General features: G+C 39.4%; 1 protein-coding gene across 1 annotated transcript; it reads right to left on the bottom strand.

Annotated features, from left to right (window-relative positions):
* Positions 1 to 2377: 2377 nt before the first annotated feature.
* On the bottom strand, positions 2378 to 8895 carry LOC125179502. Its single transcript, XM_047885522.1, has 5 exons — positions 8693 to 8895; positions 7944 to 8039; positions 6781 to 6934; positions 6283 to 6432; positions 2378 to 3215 (listed from the first exon to the last, which is right to left on the bottom strand). The coding sequence occupies exons 1-5, from the start codon at positions 8769 to 8771 to the stop codon at positions 3206 to 3208; spliced, it is 489 nt and encodes a 162-aa protein (XP_047741478.1). The 5' UTR covers positions 8772 to 8895; the 3' UTR covers positions 2378 to 3205.
* Positions 8896 to 11221: the final 2326 nt, after the last annotated feature.

Here is an 11221-nt window from a genome sequence, read left to right as displayed (position 1 = left end):
ATTACTTGGTGAACGCGGCAGCGCCCATCATCATCATCACTACATGGCGCTGCGAAGTGTTACAAACGATCACAATTAGAATGCCTACTCTGTGGTTGTGCTCAGTACATGTACGCATCATTTACGGCATAATTAAAAAAAATCACGACCTCATGGTTGGTTCTGCTTTTAATATTGATATTTGTCAGTTCACTATCAATACATGTTTCAAAATAGACTTTTAATATATCCAGCGATTTTTACTTGTTCTTTTTTTACATGAAAATATCCAGTATGCGTTTAAATAAAAACATTAGCTGGATCCAACTAAAATACGGAAACTAGAATTATCGATAAAACTTGGATTTATCGTTGAACTTCATAATTTCACTGTAATTTTTCTCCAAGGAGAAAGTGAACGCTCATACACTACGTATGCAGAGCCATGATGAATAACAGAAATATTCTCGATTTAATGAGACACATGCTAGGTTCCAAATATTTTAGTTTTATTTAATTAAAAAAAAACATAAAATCATCCTATATATGTCAATTTTGATGAAAAATTCTAGATAACCCAGCATTCAGGTATTGCAGTTGTAATCTCTTTTGTGTTAGATAGTCGACAGGTGATGCGACACGGAGCCCTGTGATTAACACCGTCCGATTGTATGCCCCGCGGCGGCACCACGGACACAACACGCGGTCACATGCAGCAGTGAATTTATGGTAGGTGACCTTAGCATCCTTAGAATCTTCAGTATGTGTTACAGACGTAGCATTCCCAGGCCACGCCATAGCGTCGCCTCTGTATTCCGTAAGTTCAGGCCCTACCTTTATTGGGGCTGATGAGCCACCTCTGTAGGTGCTGAAGAGCAACCACATTAGGGGCTGAAGAGATGGTCTCCAACTCCCCTATACAACCATCCCAATCCACCTTTTTATTCAACATTTTTCTGTTTTTATTTAATAATTTATTCAACCAGTCACCCAACAAGAAGAACAATGTATGTACAGTTGAAGGAAAAAGGAGAAGAAACCAGCGCAAAACCGAGGCGCGGGGGTCTACTCAACCTCAAATAATGGTATGTACCAGGTAACCAGTCTGTCTGTTTTTACTCAGTCTGAAAATCAAACATAAAATTAATATGACAAACCTAAGGAATACGCTAGATCCAACCATAAATATCAATAATTATTGCAACACCTTTAACGTGATTAAGTTAATGAATCATTTTGGGCAGAATGCAGTCTAGTTATAATAACTACACTGAAATTTATACCTTGCGGCATCATTGAAAGGGACTTCCCTCAACACTGTCAAGGGCCAATTTGGCATTACCGCTCATCTGCCTCCTGCATGACTCATCACTAGTCATCTTGTTTCACAATCATTCAATAAATCACTCAACCAAGATTTACATCACGCCGCAGGCTTTATCTGACCTGTTGTTTGGACGCGAGACGTCAATATGAAGACGTGAATATGGGGGAAGGGGGCGGTCATTTCGCTATTCCAACACAGTAATGCAATGATTTCATGCATGTATATGATAGTCCTAAATAAATTATCATTAAAATCGCAGCGGTATAAAAGTCCCAAGCATCTGCCATATTTGCTGCAATTCAAGAAACACCTTCGAAGTGATGCAAATATTTTCGAATTAATCGATTCATGGACATTAAAATAATTCAAATTCGAGCAAGGTGATTACCAACAAAACTTTTCAAAAAACTAACGCATTGAACTTGCATATTCGTATGATGAATATGACGATTAAAATTTTCTTGCTTAATACGATAAATATTGCTCAAATGCTTGTGGTGTTGATGAATTTTGATGGATGTGATGCTCCTTTGGTTTATGATGCACCTTATAATCATGGATTATGATGAAATTACACGCGGGTCTAACAATGATAATGATGCCTAATAATAAGCCATTATGTACTGCCTTAAGCATGAACATTGTCAATGCACCGAGCTTACAATCAAGAAATGTTTCAAACCCCTCAGTAATTAAGAAATATATGGAAAAATTATTGGATAATTTAATTACGAAACGGTAATATCCTCACAGCATTATATTCTAGTTCGTTTCTTATATTCAATGTAATAAATATTTCCATGAATTCGCCATGTGCTAACATTTCTGCGCTGACTGCTCTGCAGTCAGTCAATCATCGAGTGCAGTTGTAGAGGAACCATGGCTACCAGTGCAGTTATTATAACCCTCATGACTTGGTTTACGGGCAAACGATCGAGCGCCCTTAACGAATTTCACATAGCATAGTTCTGTTCCAAAATTTATCGTCCTTCGACGAGTGGCCGTTTGACCGAGGGCTGGTTCGACGCACGGCCCAGATATGATTGTCCAGAAGTGTTGAAGGCTATGTTCTGGACGGCAGGAATCATGATGGTCCATTACATCCAGGGCAGTGGTGGTCTACGGCAGGCGACCCGGAAAACTCATGTGGTAATAATGAATAAATGGCAGGTAAATGGCACAACACACGAGAATAAATAGACCTGGGGCATTACAATAAAAATTACGATTTTGTAACACCATCAGCCAATCACTAACGACCAATCATCAACCAATAACTGACGAGAAATCGACCGATATGTTTAATTAGGCTACCATGTGTACTTAGGCATCTTCATGAACTTGAGCCATCTCGTGTACTAAGGTGGTTACTCTAATTTGAACGAGTTTTGGTAGAACGGCCATAGAAAACCAACTAAATCGAACAAAAACGACCTAACCTGTGTCGACTGGACCTCCAAAACTGGCCATAATATTTGTCAGCCAATGGCACCAGCGTTCGCAAGTAACAACCCATGCGGATGTTGCCTAATAAATTCAGTCAATGAACAGTTGAACACTCTAATCTTAATTATGAACTGCGGGTTAACTAACCTAGATTCATGTCACTCCAATTTTGACGTTTCATCTCTCTCTTGCCAAGTAAGAAATGCTTGATATTCTTCAAGAACATTTGGCCTATAAGCATTTGCATGTTATCGAAATGGACCTCAACCTGTGAGTGGCTCATATTAATTGAAATAAATTCGGTGGCTGGCTAGCGCTATGCAGAGGCCACCTAAACACCCGTCCCTGATCTAATTAGTTAGCTTGAATAATTTATTTATTTGGTTGAGGAAGGTGTAAGGACGGGACGCCGGACTGAGTTTTCGCAGCTGGGACAGGAGAGAACGCGATCACTCATCCCGTGCTGCAAGGGAGAAAAATTTCATCAAAAGAAAATTAATATTTATAAATAAAGGTAAGTTAGTAACGGTAAGAACGAATTTATTTACTTAAAGCGCTGCTCATAATCCGACCATCAGGCACAATGTGCTCATTTACTTGACTATGCATTGGAATTCGCGTTGTAAATTCTTGATTGCATTGAAATACTCATACATGAACATCAATTAATCCATATATGCCGAGCTCAATAAATACAGTTCAGAAATTTCTAAATTTCTTGGTTATAAATTATCATCGTAGTAAAAGTTCATACGTAACATTTGCATAGCTCCGACTTTTCAATTACTAAAATTGAGAAACACGCCTAGCGTTTTTACATTATAACTGGTTCAATACATTACATAACTTTCATATAATACATTCAAGGTATTTAAAGTAAAGCATTGCCAATCCTTATGTTCGTTGCTTGTTTTCAGTACGTCAAGAAACTGTTCCTATATATGACCAAATCTGGCAGAGATAGAATTATAAACTATTAAGATACATGTTTTCTTACAGGTCGTATGTCGACAAGGCACGAGGTATGTCAAGTCGAAACTTATATCGAGGTATAAAAATGTCCAGTCATCATTTTTACGAGTTCACACACGAGGCTTTAACGACTTCGAATGGAAATCTCTTCATGACTGCAACATCTGCGAAAAATATATGAGGCAGCTTCTATCTGAAAAATGAGGTCCCGTTTCCATTTCAAGCTATTTTTTTGGATTATACATAGTCGTTATTATACTGTTTACCTTTGTATATATGGTTCATACGAATGACTGCGGCCAGTGCTATTTCAAATAATCTATTTCCTGCGCCCCACTCAATCACCAAGCCTTTATTGCCAGATTCCGGAAGGGTCGCAGAGTTTGTGTAGTCGCTCATTACCCAGTCAAAACTTTAAGCCCCGACCGGGGATGTTATTGGCTTAATTAAGCCGGACGCAACAGTGAAACTATAACTGACCATCTATCCCTAAAACTGCGCTGCGCCAAGGCTAATATAGAGACAAATTCTAACAGCTCGGCAGGGACGGAATGCTGCGCTGATGTAGCGCTGGCATAGGGACCTCGCGGCAGCGTTCTGAGCAGAGTAGCCATGCAGGCCGTGCATTACAAAGGGGGTTTTGAGAGAGGGAAACAGGGGAATTAGAATGAACTCCAACCTCTATCTAGTTTATTCGAATAATACGATATTTTGGGTTCATTTCTCGCGACAGTTATGATATTTAGACCACGTCATTATTTTAATACCTACTTTGAGTAATGTAAGAATTTTATTTATCTTTCCAGTTATGACACGCAAAACAGGATCGTTTACGCTCATTCACGCTTTACTTAAGCGAGAAATCAATCAGTTTTTAATGAGAAAATTTGCTAACGTGGATGCACGGAAAACTTAAAAAAACATGGATGTAATGGCAAAAATAACATGCAAATTCAACAGATTTTCACTGAAAATGTGTAGGAGACCTGCTTCATTATCAATTCATAAAATTGACGAAATTTTTCTGCGTTTTGGAGCTAGGCTCCGAAACGTCTTCATTGAAGATATGTTGAATTTAATTGACATATAACGCGCTTTCAAATTCGTGGTGAACTTGCGATTTAAGCAGGCTAATGATTTAAATACGTTGGTAATTTTCCTATCAATCATTTGGATGACATGAATCTAATGCAAAAATAAAATAAATTACGATGAAAATTTAGCTCTGTTATTCTCTTACATCCAACTGACGGTATCATACGAGTGGCAACTGAGTTCATTTATCTGAAATTAGTGCATGTGAATATTGTCTCCTATCCAATAATCGCTCTGACTTTTCCAGAGCCCCAGAGCAGCGTTGGGCTGATTTGAGCGGGCGGTGTTCATTGAGTGCTGCGTGTCGGCAGGACAGAGCACACCTGGGCAGCTACTGAGAGAATAATTATCGCTTTTACGCGGCTGGCGATATCGTCTCTGATGCGGTTATTTCTGCTCTATCGCGTCTCTACGGCGGCCCTATAGCCGGCGTCAGCCAGCTGTATTCCCTGCTCTAAATTTTAACTTGGGATTATTTTCCAATGCCTACAAATGAAATTTTCAAAGTGTGAGGCGCTTCAGCCTCGCCAGGCAAACCATTCCAACTGTTGACTACTCTCAGACTGAAATAGTGTTTCCATACGTTATGATAAGACGCTGGTCCCTTCAGATTGAAAACGTGTACTATTGCAATAATATTTATTCATCGAGGATGAATGCTATCTGAGATAACCTTTTGTAGCTCATGGATTAAGTTAATAAATTACAGCATATGAGGTCGATTTTTAATCTTCGGTATATCAGGCTTGGCAGTCTCGACGCACAAAAAAAGTTGAAGCGTGTGTCTCTCCATACAACAATAGGAGTATTATCCTTCTTGTTAGAAGCTAGGGGTGCTCCTCTTTCAACTCTATATGGTTGTAACCCCTGCAACTCGATAAGAGTGCACCCCTTCTGAGTTGAAAGTCGTATGGGCCCATTGCTCAAAGGGCCATACTCGAAAAATGAGCAAATAGCGCAGATAATTAAAGTGTTTTTTTTTTAACTTTGGTATAGCATGTACAACAGTGGAAAACCTTCTGAAAAGGTTTTCCACTGTCCGGGTGGCTTGGTTTGCGGAAACCATTTCCGGAATTCGGGTTGCTTGGTTTGCGGTCATTTTCTATTTATTTCGAATCCACGACATTTTGAATTACTTGTCAAGACTACTTCACAGACTTTATTTGATAACGACTAGAGATCTGGAAAAAGTCGACGAGATTAATCGAGTTGATTCATCTCAGCGACTTGATTCTGAAGTTGTAGGTATTAAAACTTTTGCATTCTGATCCTGACTCTATTTACCAGGCCATCAGTTACTGCTATCATGAACGACGATGATCCATACTTCTCTCGCTTGCAAAAAGAAATACAATGCCAACACTCTAGTAAACACTGACCCAGGAAGAAATTCACACTGCACCAACCATCAGATACACAGTTCATCCTTGCCCGAGAACCTTGTACACCAATAGCCCTCTCACCAGCCGGCGATGCGTTCTGTGGTGAAGAGGGCCTTCCACTCTTCATACTTCAGGTTTGGTGAGTCTATGGTGCCTTCGAACGAGAGGATTAAGAGGCCCTTTTCGCCTTTAAACACTTGGCCAGGCAGGATTTCTTTGTGGCAAAAAATCCTGGAAAAAAACAAGAAATAATTTACTAATAATTTGAAGCGTTATATCATCAATAAACACAGTTGATTTATTGCATACATAAATATGCACAAAATTTTACATCCTGCATAAAATCTTTACAGCAGTCGGTTTGAATATGAATTTTTCGTGTAAATATTATTTCTCCCTTAGTTAGTTATCGCATCTGCAGATTGAATGTTACTACCTTTTGTGATGAATCGATTGAATTATTCAAGAATGCAGAGCGAGAATGGAAGGAATGTTAGGAGGCAGCAAATCTCTGCCCCCACAACATTGACATTATTGGCCTCACACAAATGCAAAAAAAAAAAATTTAAAGAAACATACATTGGGCTCCCGTCTTCGATTTTTGATTTTATTGCCAGCTTGCTTGCAGGTTGGCAAGATCCATCCTCGCCGCGCTTCAGAAGATCGAAGTCCTGGAAGGTCAGCACGGCTCGCTCACACTTACCGGCTTTCAGCACGATGTCCATTACTACCCCTGCGCATTTGATCACATGGAATTACGATGTCTAGTGGAGGCGCGTTCGTATTAGAAGTTTTTGAAATAGTAGCAGTGAGCTCAGCGTTCAATAGACCAAATTTGGTCCTTCCTTTTTTCTAGACACCGCTGAATTCCTACAGCTTGCCGGAATGCTGGAACTCTCAACAATATCTACTGGGCTACTTTGCCACCACATTATGGGAAATATCTAAGAAACAAGGCAAAATTCTGTGACTAACTGAGAAACTATGATTAAATAGGTAAAATTATTACCAGCCATCAACTTGTATTTGTTGCGTCACCGCACTTTAGAACGGAAAAGTTCACTGATGGGAAAGACTATTTTAATAATCATTTATGAATATGTATTTGTTTTGTTTCCAATCGATAATGGGGAGACACTCAAGGCACCAAATTCGGGGACATCCCAGGCTTCAGCCGTATAGTCGTTACCCTTGGCGCAAAGTGATCCGGGCTCTGCTAGACCACCCGATCGAAATGAGTTTCTGGTCAGAATATTTTTTTTCGACTTAATAGTCGTCTGCGAGTATGAGAAGGGTTGGCCGAACCGAGTCATACGGTCACTCATACCGAGCTTGCAAACTGCCCAGAGGCAGGATATGCTTGAGCCGAAGAGATATAGAGCGGCTGATTTTCGCACCGTGGCAGCAGATAGATAGAGAGTCCGTGGGCCTATCTATCTATAGGGAGCCTATTGAGTCCGTGGCAGCACCTAATCTGTGTCTCCCATCCTCAAAATTTTGTTAGGCTTTTGTTTTCATTGATACGCATTATTGTTCACACATAGCTTCTTCCAAAGAGTAAAACAGAGAGAATATTACTCGAATCTGAGTGGGCTGTGTCAATTTTGCCAGCAGATTATCTCAGTTTTGATCTCAATTTTTGATAAACACACACCTTCCATGGATTGATATTATGAAAAACAAGTGAGCAATCATTGGTCTTAGGTTAGGTTTTGTAACAATGTTACTTCATTTTTCCTTACCACAGCCTGAAGTTCCTGAACATTCAGGGTTCTTGACCACAGTATTGTTCTTCGTAATAGTGCTTGAATTTGTCCAAAATAATTTCAGCATCGCATCTGGAACATATAAAATCGTTGGCGAAAACAATAAATTTTGTTTATGGTTTGACATATGAATGAAGGGAGTTGAATGCATCCCATGAAAGATTTGTTTGCTGTTTAACTCTTCATACACAAACCAGTAGCAAAAACGACTACTGTGTAAAAAATTTCTCATGAAATATAATAAATATCTACTCATCGTGATCATGATCTCATGATTTTTATATTTAGTTGACACGCATTAGTGCATGTTATATGATTGTGATAGTCATGAATACCCGTTCGTAGGTGCTAACAATATGCTAATGGAATCATCCAAATATACTAGTCTTCATTGGGATATCATATCGTAAATTTCAATTTTCATCAATTAACAAAGTTCATATATTTTCGTTTCTTGAAATTTATACTCAAATTATAACGATAGAAACGAAGATTTAATTTGTAACAATAGTAACGTAGTGAAAAATTTCATTTTCGACTCGTTTGACAGTACATTTCAATGTCAAACTTCCACTAAATCACATTCATAATCTAGAAATGTTAATCCTTAAATCTTATCCGATATATGCATGTCAATTAGTTTAATGCGCGCGTTTGAAGCATCAAAAGACTCCACGGAAAATTTCCCAAATGAGAAAATTAATCATGTCCACTTGGCTCTGTACCTTGATAAGACATCTCCAAAACTTCGCAGTTCTTGCCGCTGGTGCCAGGCGGGCAGAGGCAGGCGCAGGCGGGGCCCATGTAGCCGTGGTTCAAGCAAGGGTCTTTGTCGAGCTTGCATGTCTTCAGGTTGGTCTCTGCGGTAATAGGAGATATTCTAAATGGAGGTAAGTGAGTATGTAAAAGAGGTATTTGAGGTATATTCTCTTTAACACAGTATATAATAACTTTCACGTTGGAAAAAATATGACGAGACACGTTGTGATAAGTTTATTTCCGTAGACAGAAAAATTATATTCAGAATTTCATTCAGGAATGTGATTTGCATTTCTTTTAAGAACTCTGGTCCTTTTTAATGCGTGAATTAAAGACAAATTGGAACATTTAAAATGACGTAGTATTCGAATATTGATTCTAGCCAATTCGTAAGCCTAAAAATCTCTATTTCTCCAAATCCCGCCCAAAGGAAAACAACATTTTATATATAGAGCTATAGCTCGAGTTGTGAAGGCAGTTGTCGTCGCTGATGATGTCGGACGAGTTTCATATCATATATCATATCATGAATAAGACGATGCAACCTCTGTACATATGACGTGACCACATACAGCGGCGTAGCCGACTGCTGCCGGTCTCGCCTTCTTCTTTACCTGTGTTGGTGAAGTCGGCTTAGCCGGTCACGGTTCGGCTCGCTTCCTTATATTTAGAAGCCTTGGTTTAAGTGAATCTATTTGACTATATGTTGCTCTGAAATTTAAACTTTAGTTATTTAATTTGCATCCAACTAGATATTTGATGGGAGCAGCACGATGCAATTTGTTCATGTGTCTGGTCGTGACGATTCATGAGGTCTTTCATTTACAGCCAAACAGCAACCTGTTCACGTATTTCTGTTCAAATATTTTCAATTATCCTTACTCAAGCTTTATGTTCACATCTGAGCAACGTATTTGGCGGTATTGTACATTGGTCGAGGTCCTGTCGTCCGACGTCTGTCGTCCTGTCATCCGACGTCTGTCGTCCCGCCACGCAACGACTGGAGTCCACTACAAGCGTGAGACCTGCTCTGGGACTGGCGTGCGCCTACGGTCGAGGCGTGCTGCTGTCCTACTAATCATAAAAGAACATTACATCTGCAAAAAAACTTTCGATAACCATATAACTATAACTGTACAAACTATAACGATAACTGTATAAACTATAAGGATTACTGTATAAACTGAAGCTAAATTTAACACCGTAACTAACTTAATCCTCTGCCTATGACTTATCACCATAACTATAACTATTGGTGTTTCCACAGCCTTGGACCCGTATGCTGGTCCTTCCAGGCTGCCGAAACCTAAACCTATTGTAGGTTGAAGCCCTAAATCAATGTGCCTGTCATTTGAATAAATATAGAGTTCAAACCCCATATTCCATATTTTTTTCCGTCGTCGGTTGTGTTACATCGTATCATATCATAATGATGTCGGCGTTGAATAATAGGTCTGATGCTGCCTGTCGCCGATTCTTATACTTTTCGTGACTTGTTCATAGGAGATATCTAAAAACAGGTCCTTTGACCAGATTTTTTCAAAACTAACGATAGTTTGAAATAGCTACTATACTTCCATCAGGTTCGATATGGTGCTAGGCATTTTCATGTCTGCCATCGGGGAGGCTGTTCCACGTGTCGGCGACTCGGAGCGGGAAGAAATGTTGTTGTAGAGCAGTTTTTTAGTTTATGGTCGTGGTTCCTGGAGTTGGTGCTGGTTTCAAATTATAGTCATCCTTCCGGGACCTTAAATAAACCTTTGGTACAGTTGTATACTTCAATTAGGTAACCACGCAGACCTTTATAACAGATGCTTGAAAGCCTCATATTCTTCAATCTTCCTTTATGTGACTTGCCATCCAAGCCTGGAATTATCCTTGTAACACATCTATGATTACTCTACTAGATTTTTGTCCTTTACAAGTTTCGGTGATCTCGCGGCATTTCCAAACTCTAGGTTCGGGCGCACGACAGCGACAAACAACAGCTTCTTCGCTGCCTACTAATCTAGAATTCTAGATAATCAGGAATTGGGATGCGTTCGTTTCAATTTTCTCCTTCTGTTCGAAAGTGTTCATCTGCACTTGTAGAGTTTCCTTGCTGTTCAATAACTTGAAGATCGCTGTTCTGCCTACGTGCTCTGATTTTACAGCATGATTTTCTGAGAAATCTTCTTGTTCGTTCAATGAGCGGTAAGTGAGGCTAAGTAATATCCTCGTTTAGTGAGCGGTAAGTTGGTATGAAGGACATGTTCGTTCAATGAGCGGTAAAAGAGACTAAGTAATATACTCGTTTAGTGAGCGGTAAGTTGGTATGAAGGACATATTCGTTCAATGGGCGGTACGTAATGCTAAGTGAAAATTTCTGCTTCGTTGCAACCTAGGCTTTAGGTCCTAAATGGTTTCTTAATACCATTCAGATAATAGGTTGCATTTATGTAAATAATTTGGTTTAGATAAAAATCATCGAAATTTAAGCGTGACATAAAATTTAA

The sequence above is a fragment of the Hyalella azteca genome, unplaced genomic scaffold (genome assembly GCF_000764305.2).
Source record: "Hyalella azteca isolate HAZT.00-mixed unplaced genomic scaffold, Hazt_2.0.2 contig2295, whole genome shotgun sequence".
Taxonomy (NCBI): Eukaryota; Metazoa; Arthropoda; class Malacostraca; order Amphipoda; family Hyalellidae; genus Hyalella; species Hyalella azteca.
This window is presented reverse-complemented; position numbering and strand designations above follow the sequence as displayed.